This window comes from Dryobates pubescens, chromosome 1 (assembly GCF_014839835.1).
Source record: "Dryobates pubescens isolate bDryPub1 chromosome 1, bDryPub1.pri, whole genome shotgun sequence".
Taxonomy (NCBI): Eukaryota; Metazoa; Chordata; class Aves; order Piciformes; family Picidae; genus Dryobates; species Dryobates pubescens.
Window position 1 is genome coordinate 63,538,028 of NC_071612.1, and position 21,719 is coordinate 63,559,746.

Genomic DNA, 21,719 nt, shown 5'->3' on the forward strand with positions numbered 1-21,719 from the left:
TGGGCAACCTGATCTAGTTGAGAATGTCCCTGCTGACAGCAGAGGGGTTTGGACTAGATGGCCTTTGGAGGTGCCTTCTAATCCAGACGATTCTGTGATTCTATGAAGTGTGTCATCCTATTTCCTCAGACCAAAAACCTCCAAACAGCTGCTATCTGAAATGCTTTTACTTCCCTAGGAAATGTTAGAAGCTTAACAGAATAAATTCCTTGTACTTGATACCTTCCAGGCGTTTTGCATTCTGCTGTGCTGCAGGAAATGCCGTTCTGGAAACAGAAATCCAGTCACTCTCATTTCTCCCCTCTTTAACTGCAGCTCAGGATTCTTGTGCTTCTTCTCCATGCTCCCCCTTTGCTGAATGCAAGGCTCTTGGACCACAAAAGTATCAGTGCACCTGCAAAGAAGGATTCCAAGGAGATGGGAGGATTTGCCAGCCCATAAATCCTTGCGTTGACAACAACGGAGGCTGTCCAGAAAACTCCACCCTTTGTGTTTACAGACGCCCGGGAGAGGTAAGGGCAGTGACAGCACACCAGCAGCCCGAGAGACGTGGCCTGGTGAGAAGTTCTTCAGGGGAGCTCAGCGTTGTGTTGATCACATCTGCTCTCCTCACCTTAGGTTTTTGAGCAGGGAAACCAGGCGGCTCTTCCATAGGGCAACTTGGGTAAGGCATGCTGAATGCAGCTCTGTAACTCTTGTGTTGCCTTCCCTTAGGCATCTTGTCTCTGCAAGCCTGGGATGAGCAAGAGAACGTCTTCATCTGAGTGTTCGGTGTTTCCCAGCGACTGCCGGCAGTATTTCTGTGACCTAACTGCCAAGTGTGAAATTAATTCCCAGGGGCATCCTAGGTAAGCCAGATTGCTATGAAAGAAGGTTATTCTGCAGCCAGAGTGCAAACTGAGTTGGGATGAGCTGAGTTTTGAAGAAACTGAAAGCTAACCAAGGAGAATGGGCTGGAGTCAGCTTTTGAGAAGAGCCTGTTTGTAACAAGCCTGTTAAAAGTAAAGATTTTTTGCACCAGTCCTAGTAAATTTTGGCATGTGGGCCACGAGAAACTTTCAATCTGGGGCAGCACAGTCTGCTGTGATGTGAACTGGAGATGCAGTTCCCCCAGTTGGTGGTATTGGAAGGGTGTTAACAGTTAATAATCAGTGTATGCCTTTTGTTTGCTCACATGTGATTCCGTGGGCTAAGTCCTTCCACTCAGGCTTGTAAGCAAGAAATTAATAAGAGTTGCACATTGATGGGAAACAGGGAAGTTGAGGGAAGAGACAGACCTCATTCAGCCCTCTGGAGCAAACCACCTAGAAGCTGATACTCCATAGATGGGAACTATTGCCAGATCTAGGATCAGGTTTGTGCAATGGCCTCCCAAATACCAGAGGCAGCTCTACTGGGGGTCTCGTGTGTCACCAAGAAAAGGTGGAGCTTCTCTGAGTACTGCAGAGGGAAAGAGCAGCCATAGCTCCTTGACCTTTCCTTCTCAAGTGCTGCTAAAACTGTTTGCGTCCACCCATGCTTTGTGTGCCCCAGGCCAGACCTGAAGCAATGGCTTTCTTCTCTGAGGATACGGCAGCGAAGTGCAGGACGCAGCGTTCAGCACAGTCCCTGCCTTAGTGTGCCTGTTCCCTAGCAGCTGGCACTCAGCCCTCTGAGGCTGGAGGAGTGTCAGATCCTCCCCGTGCTGCGTGTCTTTGAATCCCTGAAACAGAAGGAGCAGAGCCAATACCTGGCCAAAACCCAAACGGAAAAAACACATGGTTAAAGGGCAGTGCTGTTAAGTAGTTTGTGAGTAAGGGCTGTAAATCCGTGTGAATCAGGACAGAGATTTTCACATGCAGATAAGCTATTCTGGAAAAGTCATTAGCCTCTCTTAGGCCCTCGTTAAGTCTAAGACGAACCCTATCCAACTGATGTCCTTGAGCTGGCACTTCTCACCGAAGCTGGAGGGGTCACACAGGAGCTGCTTGTTAGACTTTCACTTACTCTGTGGGGTTTTTTTATACATTAGCTCTAATTTTCAGGTGCTGTAATGACTGGGGCTGACTGAATATCCAGTTAGATAGGTGTTGATAGCTACACTATGTCTAGCTGCACCTTGATGTCTAAAGCAGAGAATCCTCATGGTGATTGTATCTGAGGAAGTATCTTCATTCTCTTTGGGTAGGTCCAAATTTGCCTGCATTCCAGAAGTTTATATCTCTTTCTTCCTGTCACTGAGCTTAGGCAGAAGTTACTAAGCTCTTACCTACCCCTCAAAGCTGGGCTTTGTCTTTCAAGTGTGGATACTGACATGTTGTTCTCCTCACCTTTGCTGTATGTGTTGCCAGCTGTTTGATAACAATTTGGTTTGTTTCATTCTCATCTCTTAGCTGTGTGTGTAGAGAAGGAGAAATTGGAGACGGCAGAAGCTGCTATAAAGACCTCTTGGGTGAGATAAATCAGCTCAATTCCCGAGGAAGGTTCACTAGGAGGTTAAACATCGCCAGGAAAATGTTTGGTAAATGTCTTTTGAATTTGCTTGGAGGGGTGGAGGCTGTGTGGGCGACAAGAGCATGTCAGGAAGGCTAAAGGCCTTCCACAGAGTGGGTCTGTTTCACAATGTATGACCAGGGGCTGCAAGATTAAACACACCACATCTCAGAACACACATTGTTTCTGGGTGGTGAATTGAGGAGGTTGTTGCAGAGAGCAGTGTGGAGGAGTGTGAGGTATTTGACGGTCCTGATGAAGGAAATGCCATACAGCAGAAGAAGGAAAATGTGCCTTGGAGGTGTGATTCAAACCCTTTGTATCAAACCACCATCATGCCTCTGCTTGCAGTATCTATGTTGAAGGCACAGCAAACTCTCAGCTGATGCAGTGATGCTTGAGGCTGATGTGCCATGGCTCCTCTACTTAGTATCACAGTACATTAGAGGTTGGAAGGGACCTCCAGAGATCATCAAGTCCAATCCCCTGCCAAAGCAGGATCATCCAGGGTAGTCTGTGCGGGAATGCATCCAAGTGGGTTCTGAAAGTCTCCAGAGAAGGAGACTCCACAACCTCTCTGAGCAGCCTGTTCCAGTGCTCCATCACACTCATTGTGAAGAGTTTCTTAAACAGCCTCCTTGCCAGCAGGCATGTGTGAGTGGCTTCTGTAGAGATGAAAAGGCTTTGTTTTGTATACTGTGGTAGTTTCTGAGTGAGGAATTGCTTGGCAAAGCATAGAAGACTGGTTTAGAACCCATGTACTGGAAGTGTTGGGAGTGATAGCCACAAAGCTTAATTTTTGCCTCGCCATAATCCAAGGAAAGAATGAGACCATGCCAAAGCATATTTTGGTTAGATACCTTCTCCAGGACATTCTCTCCACAGTTCTCTATCTCCACTAACCTGGCAGGAGCACAGACAGGGCTAAGCTCAGTTTAGCATTTTTGAATGCTCATCCCTGCTACACATCTACGTTGTTAACACTCAGTTTTTCCATAATGATTTCCATAATGATCTGTGCTATGGACACCTGCATGAAGATCTTTGGGTTCCTAACTCCTGTGCAGTAGACTTAATGACCTTAGCTGATGTAGACTTTGCCAATGGGCCACTGACTATTGAGTGAAGGCTGTCAACTGGGGTTCATAGCAGCTTCTTAAGAAGTATTTAGCCTCCATAAATCCTGATGACAGCTGAAAATTAGTTGTTTCAAGGGGAAGACAGAGAACAAGGTAGTAAGTATGTGGGAACAAAATTATTACCAGTATTTGCCAGATTTCAACAGTGATTCAAAGTGGACCATAGTCACCAGCAGTCCTTCAGACATCTTGTGGGCAGGTGCTTAAAACTAATAGCAAAACCCTTTGGGCTTGGATAGCAATGCCAAGCTCCCTCTGATTCCTTGTAAACAAGCACAAGTTACTTGCACCAGGCTAAAAGTGGGTAGATTGAAGTGGGCTGTTCACAAGAGTAATCATTATTGCTGGAGTTATACCATAGGCCAAGTAACCACTTGTGGTGGTTTGAAATTTCACCCCCAAACATTAAATTTGCCAGACCAGCTCAGCTGGAAGCAAATGAAAGCTGTATTTACAAGCAAAACTGCAATCTGCAATGAAATGCAATGAATATGGACAAAATATGCAGCAGTTACAATATTTAAAGGTATTTACAAATAATGAACAGCACAAGAACCCCCCTGGTCAAAGACCAGGGGAAGCTACTAGCTTCTCCCTCTCTGCACCCCACCCCTGTACAAAAGGGAGAAGAGAAAGGAGCAGAGGGACATTAGACTTAGCCAAAACGATGCAGCCAAGGTCAAACAGAAGCGAGTTAGTATCTCTCCCAGAGTGAAGAAGCAAGAAGAGAGGGAAATTGTTTTGGGAACTAAATCCTTATGGCAGAGCTCTCCCCAGTTGGATTGTTTAGCATTATCTTATTTTTCCTTTTTTGCACCCAATAGTGATTTATTTACATTTGTACTACATTCTGTTCAAGGCCTGTGAAAAATTGTAAAGGCATGGCTTAAAACTACCACACCACTTCACACTGCCACACCACTTCACACTGCCACTCTCTGCACTGGTTAGGCCACACCTTGAGTACTGTGTCCAGTTCTGGGCCCCTCAGTTTAAGAAGGACATCGAGACACTTGAATGTGTCCAGAGAAGGGCAACAAGGCTGGGGAGAGGCCTTGAGCACAGCCCTGTGAGGAGAGGCTGAGGGAGCTGGGGTTGCTTAGCCTGGAGAAGGGGAGGCTCAGGGGAGACCTTCTTGCTGTCTACAACTCCCTGCAGGGAGGTTGTAGCCAGGAGGGAGTTGGTCTCTTCTCCCAGGCAACCAGCAGCAGAACAAGAGGACACAGTCTCAAGCTGCACCAGGGGAAGTTTAGGCTCAATGTAAGGAGAAAGTTCTTCCCAGAGAGAGTTGTTTGCCATTGGAATGTGCTGCCCAAGGGAGGTGGTGGAGTCACCATCCCTGGAGGTGTTCAAGAGGGGATTGGATGTGGCACTTGGTGCCATGGTCTAGTCATGAGGTCTGTGGTGCCAGGTTGGACTCGATGATCTTTGAGGTCTCTTCCAACCTTGGTGATTCTGTGATTCTGTGATTCTTTGCAGTTGCTGGTTGCTCAATGCTTCTGACCAAACATGGGCCTTTCACAGTCTTTGTCCCGTCTCTTCTTCCCATTCATGAGAGAATGGAATTTAATGTAAGTTTTCTTGGCTTCAGCAATTTTTTTTCCTGCCTAAAGATTATTTTCTGCCTGAGTTCTGCAGCCTGTAAAAAAAAAATTGCTATACACATGAGAGAGGAACTGTGGATGACAGTATTTATAGGAGAAATCTCTGGGGAAGACTTCATTGTCTGGTTGAGCTGCTGTCTGACAGAGGATGTTACATCCCTCACATTATTTTTAAAGCCTCTATCTCTCTCTCCAACGTGGACAGAATTTGTTTGGTTTTCATGCCAGGAAGTGTTAAGTTTTTCTGGCCATTCTTCATGTAAAGCTTGAAACTCCTGCGTGTGTGTGACTGCTCTTAAACTTCATGTTGGCTTTTCGCTGCTTGAGGGTAAGGTTTTCAGAAAGAGGCTGAGATTTGTATCAAAGGATTGGATTTTTTGATCCATTCTCTTCTTGAGATCCATTTTTGGCTTTTTTGATCCATTCTCTTCTTGAGAAAAGCTCATTTTATTAATGGGGATAGTAAATGTGGAGAAATCTGCTGTGGGAGCTAGGACAAGAGACTGAGAACTCTAAGCTTCAGCAAGCAGGTCCTGCAGATCAGATTTGATTATATTTTTTTAAACATATTTTTTAATTAAGTCTGGCTCATTAAAAGTAGCCTTTTTGTGCACAGTTCAGCCCATACTATCCACCATTAAGATGAGAACATACATGAGGCATTTTCCCAAGACAGCTAAAAATCAGCACACAAGCTACAAATGCAGGTCGTGCAGGAGGGATTTTAATTGCATGCAAGGTGCCTGTTGTGTTTCAGCTGGCACTTGGATATGAGAAGGTAAATAAATAGGTCTCAACAATAAACTCCTAGACCAACCTCATTTGAACATTTCCAGCTGGTTTAGAAACATCATTCCTTTACTTGATAGCAAAGTTATGTACACAGCTGCATTCATTCATGTAGAGTCTAGAGAGCAACTCCTAACCCCCCACAAGTGCCAGGGATGTGAGCTGCCTCCTTCTACCTTGTTGAGCAGAGGTTTCCACTGACCCAAGTCAGACCCTGCACCTAGGGGCATCATGGTAACTTCTGTATGCATAGAGAATAGATCAGGAAACTCCCTTGAGTTATCTAAATGCAAATTCAGCAGTTTGCACCACCTGCATGGCCCAACATAAACAAAGGTTGTGTCTGGGCTGCTTCAGCACAGTTTATAATCTGGAGCACACAAGCATGGTTTTAAAACTGTTCAGGTCCAGGGGATTCATCCCGGTCCAGAGGATTCATGCCTATGCAGGGGATTCATCTAGAGTCACTTGCAGGTTAATCAGTCTCACTGGGTTTGAATGTGTACATTAACAAGCAAAAGACTTGCCACAGTGCTACTCCAGAGATCCAAAATGAAGAGGGAAGCTCCATCTTTTATGCTAAAGACTTCTCAGTGTGTTAGCTGGAGGGAAGACAATGTCTTGGCTCTTGCAGTAAATGAGGTATTTGAGAGAATGTGTCATTGATCTTCCATATATATGGTCTTTGTTCCCCAAAGGACACCACTGCTGAGCAATTGTGCAGAATGCATATCGTTCCTGGGCTGCATATGATAGAAGACATGGTAAAAGCCAAGACTATATGGACCTTGTCAGGACATCAGCTAATGTTCACTAGGCAGGTAAAGGATCTCCTGAACTGAAGTCCTGGACTGCTGCTTTCCTGTAGGGCAGACTGCGTCCTGAGCAGTTTTCTTCCATCAGAACAACAAGCTCCTTTGTGGAGTCCAAAGCACAGGGATTTAAGATCAGCTATCCCAAGCAACCACTTTTTACGTCTTGCAGACAAGCAGAATCTGACTTGGGAATGATCTTTCCTCCTTTGTATGCATGCTCTGGAGAATAGAGCCTTTGCCTACACATTGGCAGCTACAATGGCTGACGTGGAGGAGGCAGCACAGTCTCTCTTCAGACTGAATGCTTCTCTTTGGAGATTGTGTGCTTGGACATAGCCACATGCTGAATATGTTCTCTGCTTCTTTTCCTTTTTCCCTCTTTCTATTTTATTTTTCTTACTTGTCCTAGCAAAGAGTCTTTCATCATTATGTTCTGATATGTAAGGCTTTTTTTTTCCCCTCTTCCCCTTTTTCAGTTGACTCATGTTTTCCAGCATCCACTATTCTCTCTCCATCCTGCACTTTTCCTGCATGCACGCTCACAGATGGCCAAGGGAGGGCCTTGTGTTTCCGCTCTGAGGATCCAGCCTTGACCTTGAGGTCTAGGTCATCACACATGCACCCTCCATGCATCAAAAGCACAAAGCACTACTTGGAGTCAGGGAACCTGAACTGAGCTTGTCGATGTTCCTTTTAAATTTCTTTCCTGTTTGTTTACTCAGGAGTCTTTTGATCTGGGAACTCTGCCCTCCCCTTCCTTTGTTTCAGCCAGAATCCTCAGTGAAGTCAGCTGAGGTTCAGGGCAGGGAGAAGCAGTTCAGTAACTACACGTGGTGAAATGAAAAGCACAGGGAAGTTGTGCTTGCCTGTATTTAGATTATGACTGCAGCACCAGTACCTTGGTGCTCAGTTTGTAGGCTACCCCTGTAGGTTACCCCTCCTTATGCCCAGCTTCAGTGCATGGCGGCTGTATACAATAGGGAAGGATTGTGCACAACCAATATGCACACCTTATAATTCAGTCAGCCTGACTGGTTTGGCTTTGTTCTGAAGACTCCTTGCTGGCTTTAAGAGCCAATAAAAGTTGCAATCAAAGCTGTAGTTCCAGGATTGCCTCCAAAATCTGTACGCTGGTACATAGGAGGCACCATGCCTCTCCCCTTGTCCTTGGCAGATTAATGCAACAGCTGCTTGATGGTCAGTGCACCCTTTTATGAGCCAGAGCTGGGACCCAGCACTGTTTGCACTCAGACAAACTTAATTCTGGAGCTGATTGTCCCAGATTAGGTCTTCCTTCTGTAAGAAGACTTAAGTGTGTCCCCTAGCATCACACTATTACAAAACCGAAGTAAAGGTGGGGAGTTTGTTTTACACCCAGGCTGCCCCTTAAATTTATTTTTCCCAGAGTCATTCTGGTTGTACCTTTACCTTGCTGACCCACAGACAGAGAGAGCACTGAAGGGGAGCAATGGTTTATAGCTCTATCATGATAACATATACCACAAGCCAGTAACCTTTTGTTATTATCCAGCCATACATCAAATCATTCCGATACCAAGACCTGCCGGGGGAACTGTACAACGTGCTGCAAGCAAACCTCCCTGCAGCCAATGGCATCATTCACGTCACTAACACCCTAAGGAAGAACACCAGCACCAGCAACCTTGGAAACCCACAGGTACACAGACAATTCTATTTCTCCTGGGGGTTTTGGCACCACAGAATACACACATTAAAAAATAAAACAAACCCAAAACATCTGTTTCCATCACTAAACTTGCAAACCAGGGAGGCTTTGTACGAAGGGAAGAGGCTGTTTAATTTGTTTGAAGCCCCTAACAAGATCTGTTAGGCGCCGTCACGTCAGCGCACCGCGAAATGCAGCTCATAGCACTTGCGTAGAGACGTCGCAATGATGCATTTACAGTGCTTGGATGAGCAGGGAGTTCTACTTTCATGAGTAAGATCACCCCCTTCATAGCAAAGGAGCTCTTCTTTCACAGTATCAGAGCCGCCTAAACATGAGCCAGCAGTGTGCCCAGGTGGCCAAGAAGGCCAATGGCATCCTGGCCTGCATCAGGAATAGTGTGGCCAGCAGGAGCAGGGAAGTCATTGTGCCCCTGTACTCTGCATTGGTTAGGCTGCACCTTGAGTCCTGTGTCCAGTTCTGGGCCCCTCAGTTTAGGAAGGACCTTGAGACACTTGAAGGTGTCCAGAGAAGGGCAACGAAGCTGGGGAGAGGCCTTGAGCACAGCCCTGTGAGGAGAGGCTGAGGGAGCTGGGGTTGCTTAGCCTGGAGAAGAGGAGGCTCAGGGGTGACCTCATTGCCCTCTGCAACTACCTGGAAGGTGGTTGTAGCCAGGAAGGGGTTGGTCTCTTCTCCCTAGCAACCAGCACCAGAACAAGAGGACACAGTCTAAAGCTGCACCAGGGGAAGTTTAGGCTGGAGGTGAGGAGAAAGTTCTTCCCAGAGAGAGTTGTTAGCCATTGGAATGTGCTGCCCAGGGAGGTGGTGGAGTCACCATCCCTGGAGGTGTTCAAGAGGGTATTGGATGTGGCACTTGGTGCCATGGTCTAGTCATGAGGTCTGTGGTGACAGGTTGGACTCGATGATCTTTGAGGTCTCTTCCAACCTTGGTGATATTGTGATCACAGTGCATTAGAGGTTGGAAGGAACCTCAAGAGGTTGAGTCCAGCCCCCCTGCCAGGGCAGGATCACTTTGGTTCTTTGTTAGAGAATATGGATCTTACAGGACAAATACTGGAACAGCATTTCTCACATAAAATCAAACAAAGATTTCCTTTAGTTGATTGGTACTGCATTTTGAAATTCTAATTAAAATAAAAAGTTGTCTTTGCATTAGAACTATTTAAAACTGGAGCAAATGCTCATTAGACTTTAGCATTCTGAAACCATGTCTTGATTTTAAGATGCTGAGCAGACGTTTCAGGTTAAAATCCTGCTAAGCAGTTTTCCCTGTTAGCTGGGAGAAGTTTTGCTATAGCCACTGCATCACTCAGCTGAGCATTGTGATACTGTTTCTGTCTGCAGAGAGCAGACCCTGTTACCTCCTCCCTCCTTGCTCCTGGGTTTGGTAGGGTTTTGGTAGTAGTTTGCTCTTACTTGACACCATTGTAATTAATCTCTAAAAGCAGACAGACTGCGTAGTATTGTGGTTGTATTTTGTGCTCAATGTTGTGCTGAGAGTTAGTAGCTCTTCAGCTGAAGGGCCCTGAGGATGTTGTGTCAATTGTACAACTGTCCTTCTCTGGAGACTTTCAAGACCCATCTGGATGTGCTCCTGTGCTAGATTCTATGGTCCTGCTCTGGCAGGGGGGTTGGACTCGATGACCTTTGGAAATCCCTTCCAAACCCTAACATCCTGTGATCCTGTGATCTTCTGGGTGTTCATATGGATTTGATCGTGCCCACCACTGATGTTTAAGTTTGCTGGCACTTAAGATGTCCTCAGGTTTAGGAGCTACAGGAGGATGTTTTCCAAAAGGAAGTGTCTGGGCTCTAGAGGGAAAGCTGGAGCTCTGTGTTTCTGAGCTCAGGCAGCTGGAGTGGGAGAGCTGCAGCTACTCTGGGATGGCAGGAGAGTGAGAGTGCTCCCTGCAGAGCTTGTCTTTCTCTGGTCCTTCAGATACCTCCTTCCCTTGAGATGCTGACTGCACAAGGAAAGCTAGTGATCACATCAGCCGTTTTTGGCATCAAAGCCCTTTGCAGCAGTTTCCCTTGGATAAATGGTCTGTGCCTCTGCATGTTCTATGGGAAGCACTTTCTGCCAAACAAAACCCAAAACAAAAAACACCAAACCAAAACAATACGCAGATTCCTACAAATAAAGGTCAGACAAGTTCTCGCACAAGTTTTGATGCTTGAAGGGACATTCCCCCTGATACCTTTGCCTTCATGGGCAATGTGGCAAAAAGGAAGGCATCCATTTCCTCTGTGGTTTGGGGAATATGCATAGGTATTGTATTTTCTCAGCATTAGGGCTCATTTGCCAGTGGCAGAGTGAACTTTCATCCTCACAGGACAAGGGAGAGTTGAAATGGCAGGGCAGCAACACTGCCTGCCAGCCCAGAACTGACCTGGATATCGCTGGAAGTGGCATGTCTCTAGCCCTGACACTAGTAAGCAATTGCCTCTTCATTTAATTTAATCTGCAGGTGTGAGTAGGAAAACAGAAGAGTGCTCAAGTGCATGGTCCCTTGGGAAGTTGTTTTGTTGTGCATTGGAATGAGCTGGTGCCTAAGTCTACAAGCTCAGTCCTTGCTAGGTCAGAGGGCTTGAAGACTGAAAATGATGGTCTCCTGTAGGTCTTCACATGCAAGCCACAAAGATGAACTGACCAAGGACATTCAAGTATGTGCTCAGACCTCGCTTCAGCCCCAGCCATTTTTTTGACTCTGTATCTTCTTGCAGAAAACCATTGGTGAGATCCTTGCTTCAATGGAGATCTTCAGTAGATTTGAAACTATACTGGAGGTAAGCATGTTACTGCCTGCCTCAGCAAGGCTGTTGCAGTGCCTGCTGCTGGGTTTATGGGAATTTTGAATAATATTTAAATACATCTCAGTCATTTGGCTTTCTTTCTGGTTGCTTTATTTTTTTAACCTGAGTAGTTTCTTCTTTTGTGTACTTTCCATAAGGAAATGTAACGGAAAAGATTGGAGTTTTCACATCCAGATGGGATATGGCACAAGCAGCAAACTTACTTACCTTTCCTATCTGCTTCCTAAACCCCTCTTCCCCTCTCCCCTGTGAAGAGTCTGTTCTTCATAGTGTGCTCAGTTCTTGACCACTGACAGGACAAAGAGTGAAGGTTGCCCGACTGCCCATGGAGGTTTAGGCTGGATGTTAGGAAGAAGTTCTTTACAGAGATTGGCCATTGGAATGGGCTGCCTGGGGAGGTGGTGGAGTCCCCATCACTGGAGGTATTTAGGAAGAGACTGGATGGGGTGCTTGGTGCCATGGTTTAGTTGATTAGATGGTGTTGGATGATAGGTTGGACTCAACGATCTCAAAGGTATTTTCCAGCCTGGCTTTTCTATTCCATTCCATTCCATTCCATTCCATTCCATTCCATTCATCTCTGGAAAAAAAAAAAGCAGTGCTCAGGTTCTAAGCCCTTGGGGCTGCTGCCCAGGATTTACTTAGTATTTTCACTAGGGACAGACTGGTTCCCCTTGTACCTCCATCAGCATCACATGGATCTGCTCTAGCATTACTCACAACACTCTTGGCCTACCTGTTTTCAGCTCTGTGACTGTAGACTTGATTTTCTTCTCTTCAGGCAAAAAGATACAGTTTTCACCTCTGTATATGCACTTGTGTGTCTAAAGAACTCAAGGAGCATGAGCCCAGTACTTCCTTGCTCACATTACCTGCATTCACACCTGTGGCTTCATTGTCCAAGCTATGGTTTTGTAGCATTTATGCCTCTGTTATATTACACAGTTATCCTTTACGTCCATTGCCTCATGTATACATTTGCTGTTCAATAGCTCTACCTCTAGGGAGTTGCTTAGAGTTTCCTCTCCCTTCCTGATACTCCTCCTCCCCCTGACTCATGCTACATCCACAAAGAGATCTCTTATTCTTTTGTCAGAACTGTGGCCTGCCTGCAATACTGGATGGACCAGGCCCCTTTACTGTGTTTGCACCCAGCAATGATGGTGTGGATGAGCTGAGAGATGGAAGGCTCATTTATCTTTTCACAGAGGTGAGAGCTTCTTGTACGTCTAAGATATCCTGAACCAACTGTGTTACGCTGGACTGTGCTGGAATGGCTTCTGCAATGTCTGATCACTGCTGAAAGCTGCTCTTCCTGGAGATGGCTAAACCATGTCTCTGTTTCTGTAAAGCTCTGGAAGAGAAGTGAATGCTGCTGGAACCTTCAACAAGAAGGTTGCTTAGAAGACAGAGTAGTTGCCTCCCTTCACTCAGGAGCATTGAAAGGATATCTAATTCTTATGTTCTCTTCTTTCCTTAGGGCATAAATAAGCTTCAGGAACTTGTGAAACATCATATCTACCCTTCAGCAGCGGTAAGGCAGGCAGCTCTAATTACAGATGCTTGAAGTCCTTTGGGCCAGTTCTGTTGTTTGGCATAGAGGTTGAAGTGTGGAAGACTTCAGCTGCTGCTTCTGCAACATTCCCTGGAGAAGCAGGGATGGGATTAGGGATCTGGTGGAGACAAAATGCTTACCAGAAAGTGGTTGCCAAAAACAACTACTTGTGCTCCTCCATCACAAAGGGGTCCCCCTATTAGTCTGACCCTATTTGCAGCTGTATTAGTAAGAGACACTATTAGTGAGACCTAATTGCCATGGTGCTGGACTGTTACCAGGACTGCTGCCACCAGCACTTCTGTGTTTGTGCTGTGGCAAACAATCCACACCAAGTCCTGGATTTCCCTTTGACCCTTTAGTTGTAAGTAAGGCACTTCATGAAACGGAAAAATTAAAGTCTCCTTTAGAAGGTCTTTAAGTGGTGGGAACATGAAAAGATTCTGTCAGCTGTACTGAAAGGACTATGCTTTTTCATGGTACTGTCCCCTGGTGCTTTTCTTTCAGGTGACTGTAGACAGACTGATAATGATGCCACACATTGTTACTATGGCTAACCAAATACTTACCATCAACATCAGCGCAGGTGTAAGTATGAATCAGAATCCTTTTGGACAAACCCTCCTGTTCTAGGAGAAAGTCTGGATGTCCTGCTAAACAATGTGGTTTCAGTCTCTCTCTATTTCTTCTGCTGCTTAAAAAACATAGACTTAAATGAGGTCATTGAATTTGTTTCTTATCCAACCCTTGACTCCACCAAGAGGCCTGATCACTTGTGTGGCTGCACTTGATGTTGTGTACCATTTAGCTTTATGTACTTGATGCAGTCTAATGGCCTAAAAGGCAGATCAATTATTTATGTTTCTGCATCAGGGAAGAATTCTGATGGGTGACTCAGGGATCCCCTTAAACATGCGAGACATTGTGGCATCAAACGGTGTAATTCACACCTTGGACGGCATCTTCATCCCTCCTTCAATAATTCCCATTTTACCTCACAGATGCAATGAGGAGCAATCTAAAATTGTGCTGGTAAGTCAGCTTCTCCCTGTCTCACACTAGTGCTTGCTGTAGACCTCACACTCACCTGGAGGCTGTGTAAATTGCATTTGGGAAATGCAGTCTCTCTGAGAGGTCCCCTGACGGGAACTCACTCAGAAGCAGCACCGTCAGTGTTTCTTGTGCTAGCACTTGGCACTGCTTTCCTGGCAATCAGCAAATGTTCTTCATAGGTTGTTCTTTCCTTGCCCTCACCCCACCTTTCAATCAGAAGTACACTTAGAGAATCATAGAATCAACAAGGTTGAAAATGACCTCACAGATCATCAAGTCCAACCTGTCACTCAAGACCTCATGACTACTAAACCATGGCACCAAGTGCCACATCCAATCCCCTCTTGAACACCTCCAGGGACAGTGACTCCACCACCTCCCTGGGCAGCACATTCCAATGGCTAACAACTCTCTCTGGGAAGAACTTTCTCCTCACCTCCAGCCTAAACTTCCCCTGGCACAGCTTGAGACTGTGTCCTCTTGTTCTGGTGCTGATTGCCTGGGAGAAGAGACCAACCCCCTCCTGGCTACAACCTCCCTTCAGGTAGTTGTAGACAGCAATAAGGTCTCCCCTGAGCCTCCCCTTCTCCAGGCTATACAATCCCAGCTCCCTCAGCCTCTCCTCATAGGGCTGTGCTCGAGGCCTCTCCCCAGCCTCATTGCCCTTCTCTGGACACGTTCAAGTGTCTCAATGTCCTTCTTAAACTGAGGGGCCCAGAACTGGACACAGTACTCAAGGTGCAGCCTAACCAGTGCTGAGTACAGGGGCACAATGATTTCCCTGCTCCTGCTGGCCACACTAGAACCATACAATTATTTGGGCTGGAAAAGACCTTTAAGATCATCAAGTCCTCCTCCTTAATCATGCCCCTTAGCACCACACAGACCTTTTCATAAGGCCTCTCCCCAGCCTTGTTGCCCTTCTCTGGACACATTCAAGTGTTTCAATGTCCTTCTTAAACTGAGGGGCCCAGAACTGGACACAGTACTCAAGATGTGGCCTAACCAATGCAGAGTACAGGGGCACAATGACTTCCCTGCTCTTGCTGGCCACACTATTCCTAATACAGGCCAGGATGCCATTGGCCCTCTTGGCCACCTGGGCACAGTGCTGGCTCATGTTTAGGCGGCTGTCAATCAGCACCCCCAGGTCCCTCTCTGTTTGGCAGCTCTCAGCCACTCTGACCCCAGCCTGTAGCTCTGCACGGGGTTGCCGTGGCCAAAGTGCAGCACCTGGCACTTGGACTTGTTAAATGCTATGCCATTGGCCTCTGCCCATCTGTCCAGTCGGTCGAGGTCCCTCTGCAAATAAATACATACAACAATACATACAGCAATAAATACAGCAAATAAACACAATCAGAAACCAGACCCCCAACAGAGGGGGCTTCCCCCTGTGCCCCCTTCACCCCCCTACCTCCCTTCTTTCCCAAAGAGGGTTAGAAAAGAGAAAAGGGTAGTTAGCAAGGCAGATAAAGGCCTAGGCACAGGGAGTTAGTTCTTATCTGTTATTTGGCCAGAAGCCCAGAAGCAGTCCAGCTGAAAGGGAGAGCGAAGGGGGGAAACTGAAAGAAAGTTCCAGCCACTCTGGGTCTAAGACCTCACCTCCCCCTTAATTTGCCAATGAAATTTGTTTAGGATACAAAATATTTATAAACACTTAGCCAGAGTGCCCCTTCCTTAAAGGCACAGCCTCAAACGGTCACAGGCGCCCAAATTGTTTTCCAGCATAGCTGCATGTCTCGTGGCTGTCAGATAAACAGGCTGGAGACAAACCCCATCTTGCAGTCAGGTGCAAACACCTCCTCAAGACATATAAGTAATTTTATCTAAATGATAAACTCACCCCATTTCAGAGATGGAAGCTCCCTCCTAAGCTGTTTCTGACACATGTTGTGGTGGTTTGGGTGTGTAGCAGGAGCAGTAGCTCTATAGCACTCTTGGCATGGGGAGTGGGTTCCTTTGAGAATAGTAAGTTTTCCCCTCTTCTTAACAGGGCTCTTGTGTGGATTGTGAGGCCCTCAACAGCAGCATTTGCCCACCTGGCAGCAGAGAAATGGTAAGCATTTGTGGCTATTTTGGTAATTTCTGCTTTGCATGATGACATACAGGCACACTGACAGACATTTCTAACCTAAGCCACTTCCAGGTAAATAGAGCAGGAAAGGCAAGCAGAGGAGAGCCTCATTAGAGAATCTGTGCTCCCCACATATCCTTTCTCTGTGTTCTCAGACTGTCACTCACTCACTGCTCTGTGCTCTTTCTCATTCTGAAATCTGCTGAATCAATGGAGAGAGTTATGAGACAGTCTGAGCTAAATGAAATTGTAGACTTGCAACTTCTAGCACTTGTATTCTGCCTCAGGCATAGCTTTTCTCTCTCACATACCAAGTCTGCCAGCTCCTCCAGACCGCTAGAACCAAGCCAGGTCCCACTAGTACCATCCAGTACTGCTACTGCCAGTATCACAGCCAAAGAATCACAGCAAGCTTTCTGCACTGCAGAGTGAGAAACAATTTGTTCTTGGCCTGTACTCCCTGTTGACTCAGAGATGAGCAGAACTGGCTGAAGGTGGAGTAATGATGAGGAGGCTGCTGGGTGCTGGTATCTTTGAGTTATTCCATGATGAGTTTAGCAGAACAGCAGGTTCTTGGAAATCTCCATGTGGAGGCCAGGGCCAAGATGTTATAGTTCAGCACTGTTAACTGTTGGGTGTCTTCTGAGACATCTCATTTTCAGGTGAGTTTGCTGATGAACGTCTGAAGTAGAGCTCTGCATAATGACTAGCTGCTCACTTTCCCCTCTGATTGAGGCAGGTAAAGCCAGAATCATCTGGGTCCCAGTTCTGCCTGCGTTTAACTCCATGGCAGGTCACTGAGCGTTGCTCCAAACTTAGTTGCAGTCCTTTCCCCTCTCTCTTACTCTCTCCATCTCCCTTATTTTCCTGTCTATCTCACCCCTCTCCTCCCTCCCTGTCTCACTCTTATTCTTATTCCTCCTCTGCCCCACTGTCCCTCCCTCTTGCATATTCTCTCCTCTCCATTTTCTTTCCTCCCTCTATTTCTCCCCTTGTCTCTTCTCCCTCCCTTCCTCTCCCTCTCTCTTCCCACCTTCTCCCCCTACTTTCTCTCCCTTGCCAGAGACACCATTATTAGAACAAAAGGGCAGCACCTTGGGTCAGGCTCAGAGACAGCTGGGAACAGGAGGAAGCTGCCATGTGCTGTAGTATCTTGTTCACCTTGGCTCCTCTGTGAACTTCCTCTGCTCAGAGATAGGCACAGTTGCTCTCTGCAGCAAAAAGAGCAGAGGGGAAGAGCAGTGCTGATGACTTGTTTTGTTTGTACAGGACCTAACGTTCTTCCAAAAAGAATGTGTCTACATCCATGACCCACAAGGGCTGAATGTCCTGAAGAAGGGGTGTGCCAGGTACTGCAACCAAACCCTCACGGTGAGTGCTTTGGAAGACCCTTTGAAAGGAGCTCAGCTTCACTCTTATTCATCAAGAAGGGATGAGGGAGTTGGGGCTGTTCAGTCTGGAGAAGAGAAGGCTATGAGGAGACCTTGTTGTGGCCTTCCAGCATCTTAAGGGAGCCTACAAGAAAGCCGGGGAGGGTGTCAGGTAGTGATAGGACTAGGGGACAGGTAGATTCAGATTGGATGTTAGGAAGAAATTCTTCGCCATGAGGGTGGTGAGACACAGGCACAGGTTGCCCAGGGAGGTGGTAGAAGCCTCATCCCTGGAGGTTTTTAAGGCCAGGCTGGATGTGGCTCTGAGCAGCCTGATCTAGTGTGAGGTGTCCCTGCTCATGGCAGGGAGGTTGGAACTAGATGATCCTTGAGGTCCCTTCCAACCCTGACAATTCTATGATTCTGTAAGAAGAACTCTGACTCGTTGAGCTGGGAGAGGGATGGATGGGAGCAAAAGGCTCCCATCCAAAGGGCTATCTCACATGAACTGGCTAGCTGCATTAGCCATGGAGAAACCATGGTTTTGCAGCAGACTTGGTGTCAGGTTAATGGTTGGACTCAGTGACGTTATAGGTCTTTTCCTGCCTAGATGAATCTGTGATTTCCTTTGGCAGGGAGAACACAGGGTACCAACCAGCTGCAAATGTGAGAAAGCAGAGTGCAAGAAATAAATAAAATTAAGCAGGCCAGTTGTAACCAACCAAGCTGGTGGCAGCCACGAGACAATGACAGGGTGTTAGCTGTGGCACATTTTCTCTGAGAGTGCCCTGGGTTTAGCATTCTTCCCAAGGGAAGCTGAGCACAGGGAAAGTGCTGTAAGCTGTGAAGCGATTGCATCCTGTTTATGAAACATTGTCAGATGGTTTGGGAAAGTTGCTCTCAGCAAGTTTGTGGACCTCACATTTATCTGCAGCTCTGTGAGCTCTGTTAGGGCCAACTACATTGGCCCATAGTGATTTGTGGGTGACTTGTTACATACTGCTGATTGTCTTGGGATTGTCCTGGTCAATCATGAAAATCCAGGATTGCTACAACCCTCCAAAGGAGCACAGCTTGCAGCAAGGATAAAGTAGGAGTGAGTGGGCCAGCACTATTAAAGGAATAAAACCTGATAGAAAACATGGACCCTATTTGTTGAAGCCAGAGAAAGAACAGAAAGTCGTGATTTGTTCTGAGGAGGGCAGGATATGAGTAGGGTACTGCTGAAAAAAATTCAAGTGCAGGAAGCACAGCCGCAGAAACACAGATGCCAAATGGGGCAGTCTGTGACAGAGAGGAGAACCAGAACTCCAGAATCATGAGGGCAGGGTGACCTCAGGCAATTCTTGTGAACTCACATCATAACCTGACTGATTTTGCTTCTGTTTCAGATACCTGGATGCTGCAAAGGATTCTTTGGTCCGGACTGCATGCCATGCCCAGGAGGATTTTCCAGTCCATGCTATGGCCGGGGAAATGTAAGTCTGAAAGCTCCTGGTGGGCTGCCATGGGCAGTGGAGACTGTGGGAGCTTGGTCTCTTCTCCCAGGCAACCAGTACCAGAACAAGAGGGCACAGTCTCAGGCTGCATCAGGGGAGGTTTAGGCTGGAGGTTAGGAGGAAGTTTTACACAGAGAGAGTGATTGCCCATTGGAATGGGCTGCCTGAGGAGGTGGTGGGGTCGCCGTTGCTGGGGGTGTTCAGGGCGAGGCTTGACAGGATGCTTGGTTGCATGGTTTAGTTGATTAGGTGGTGTTGGATGATAGGTTGGACATGATGATCTCAAAGGTCTCTTCCAACCTGGTTTATTCTATTCTATTCTATTCTATTCTATTCTATTCTATTCTATTCTATTCTATTCTATTCTATTCTTAGAGGGTGCAGCTACGGCTTACAGAGTAAGCACAGTCTAGAGTTTGTGCTCAAGGGCTAAGCCCACAGCAGTGGCAGCAGAAGATCCAGAGAACACACTCAGCTGGGTTTTCTATCTTGAGCTCTAATGTGCATCCTGTCATGGCTGTTGAGGACAGCTCTGGCTGTGTGGGAGTTTGTATTACTGCCACTACTCTGCAAAGTCCTATTTTGTACTGCGAGTATCAAAGCACCTTGGACAGGTATCAGTGCCTCAGCTTTGCACCAGTTCCTTTGACTTTCAATGTGGCAGTTTTAGGCTGTGCCTAGGAAAATTTTCCACAGATCTTGAAGTGGTAGAATGTAAACAAATAACCATTGGATGTAAAAAGGGAAATAGGTCTAAATAATCCCATTGGTCTAATATCTAACACAAAAGTAGCTGTATAAACTAACCCTCTCTCTTTCTGGTCTTCTTCACTCTAGCAGATACTAGCTGGTGCTTCTGCTGGCTTGCTGACCTTGGCAGTGTTTCTTTATTGTGGCCAAGTACTAACAAGCTACCATCTGTTCTTTCTCTTGTCCTGTGTACAGGAGGAAAGGGGAGAGAAGAGGAGGAAGTTGTTGGTAACCCCCTGGTTTTGTCCAAGGGGGGGGGGTGGGGTGTTCTTGTCTTGTTCATAAGTTGTTCATCAATTGTAAATAAATGTAAATATTGTATATTTTTTACATATTCATTGCACTTCACATTTCTAGATTGTTGTGTGCTTGCAAATACAGCTTCATTTGCTTCCATCTGAGCTGCTCTGGCCTGTATCAGGAACAGTGTGGCCAGCAGGAGCAGGCAGGTCGTTCTGCCCCTGTACTCAGCACTGGTTGAGTACCACACCTTGAGTCCTGTGTCCAGTTCTGGGCCCCTCAGTTTAGGAAAGCTGTTGACTTGCTGGAAGGTGTCCAGAGAAGGGTAACAAAGTTGGTGAGGGGTATGGAGCACAAGCCCTGTGAGGAGAGGCTGAGGGAGCTGGGGTTGCTGGAGAAGATGAGGCTCAGGGAAGACCTTATTGCTCTCTCCAACTCCCTGAAGGGAGGTTGTAGCCAGGTGGGGGTTAGTCTCTTCTCCCAGGCAACCAGCACCAGAACAAGAGGAAACAGTCTCAAGCTGCACCAGGGGAGGCTCAGACTGGATGTTAGGAAGAAATTCTTCACAGAGAGAGTGATTGGCCATTGGAATGGGCTGCCCGGGGAGGTGGTGGAGTCACCATCATTGGAGGTGTTTAGGAAGAGACTTGGTTGCATGGTTTAGTTGATTAGGTGGTGTTGGGTGATGGGTTGGACACAATGATCTTGAAGGTCTCTTCCAACCTGGTTTATTCTATTCTATTCTATTCTATTCTATTCTATTCTATTCTATTCTATTCTATTCTATTCTATTCCATTCCATTCCATTCCATTCCATTCCATTCCATTCCATTCCATTCCACTCCGGAGGGTAATTTCAACCCCACCACTTGGGGTTGAAACCCCAATCACTTGGTTTATCTTTTTCTTGTCCTTGCAGTGCAGCGATGGCATACAAGGCAATGGCCACTGCCAGTGCTTTGAAGGTTTCAAAGGCATAGCCTGCCACATCTGCTCAAACCCAAACAAGCACGGCGAGAACTGTGACGAAGGTTAGTGATTCCAGTAGAGAGGCCAGAGGAAAATCTAAGGTCAGGATATAGCTCCTGTATCCCAGCTTCCCTTCTGGCAAGACCTCACAAAAGAAGCGAGGGAAATGTCATCATGGGCGTCCCTCCAAGCAGCAATGGAGAAAATGTGGCTGATGTAACAGTGGTGATGGGAGTCTTGGAAACATCAGCCAAACTGAGGTGTGAGGCTTTGGTTTAGATCTCTCCTGCTAGGAAAAGAAAGACAGATGACAAGGGCCTTGAACTTGATAGCTCAAATCTGAGCCTGTCCACGGAAGCCTAGAAAAACACATGCCCACACAGTCACAGGACCTGTTCTCTGACCAGCTTTTGAGTTATGATGAATGTCTCTCAGCAGGCATCCCTTGGTCAAGAGCAAGTTGGACAATCATCTGGTGTCACAAGAGGCTGTGAAAGGAAGCTGGGAATCTACAAAGTGCCATCACTGTGGTGGGTTCTGGGCTTTTAGTCACAGGTTTTCCTTCGTGTACTTGACAGATTGTGGCTGTGTCCATGGTGTCTGTGACAACAGGCCTGGCAGCGGGGGTGTGTGTCAGTCCTGGTCCTGCAAGGAAGGCTACACTGGGAAGTTCTGTGACAAGACATCCAGGAACTGTGGCCCGAGTGGGATGTCCCAGTACTGCCACCAGAATGCTGTCTGCAGCCTCAATGACACAGCAAGGTCAGTCTGTGTGGCATGAAAGTTCAGGTGGGCTCATTGCCATTGCACAGCACACAGCAGCTGTGTGTTGCTCCAACGTGTCCAGAGAAGGGCAACAAAGCTG

At 46.8% G+C, this 21,719-nt stretch overlaps 1 protein-coding gene across 1 annotated transcript in view; it reads left to right on the forward strand.

The window, feature by feature from the left end:
• STAB1 (stabilin 1) overlaps window positions 1-21,719 on the forward strand; it is a 67,875-nt gene that overhangs the window by 13,929 nt on the left and 32,227 nt on the right. The window contains exons 8-23 of the mRNA XM_054167236.1: window positions 316-512; window positions 715-848; window positions 2,373-2,500; window positions 5,091-5,182; window positions 6,703-6,825; window positions 8,351-8,497; window positions 11,252-11,314; window positions 12,438-12,551; window positions 12,822-12,875; window positions 13,404-13,484; window positions 13,770-13,928; window positions 15,946-16,008; window positions 17,296-17,397; window positions 18,788-18,874; window positions 20,805-20,916; window positions 21,433-21,616. Of these exons, the coding sequence (XP_054023211.1) occupies window positions 316-512; window positions 715-848; window positions 2,373-2,500; window positions 5,091-5,182; window positions 6,703-6,825; window positions 8,351-8,497; window positions 11,252-11,314; window positions 12,438-12,551; window positions 12,822-12,875; window positions 13,404-13,484; window positions 13,770-13,928; window positions 15,946-16,008; window positions 17,296-17,397; window positions 18,788-18,874; window positions 20,805-20,916; window positions 21,433-21,616 (1,840 nt within the window). The remainder of the gene's footprint in view (window positions 1-315; window positions 513-714; window positions 849-2,372; window positions 2,501-5,090; window positions 5,183-6,702; window positions 6,826-8,350; window positions 8,498-11,251; window positions 11,315-12,437; window positions 12,552-12,821; window positions 12,876-13,403; window positions 13,485-13,769; window positions 13,929-15,945; window positions 16,009-17,295; window positions 17,398-18,787; window positions 18,875-20,804; window positions 20,917-21,432; window positions 21,617-21,719) is intronic.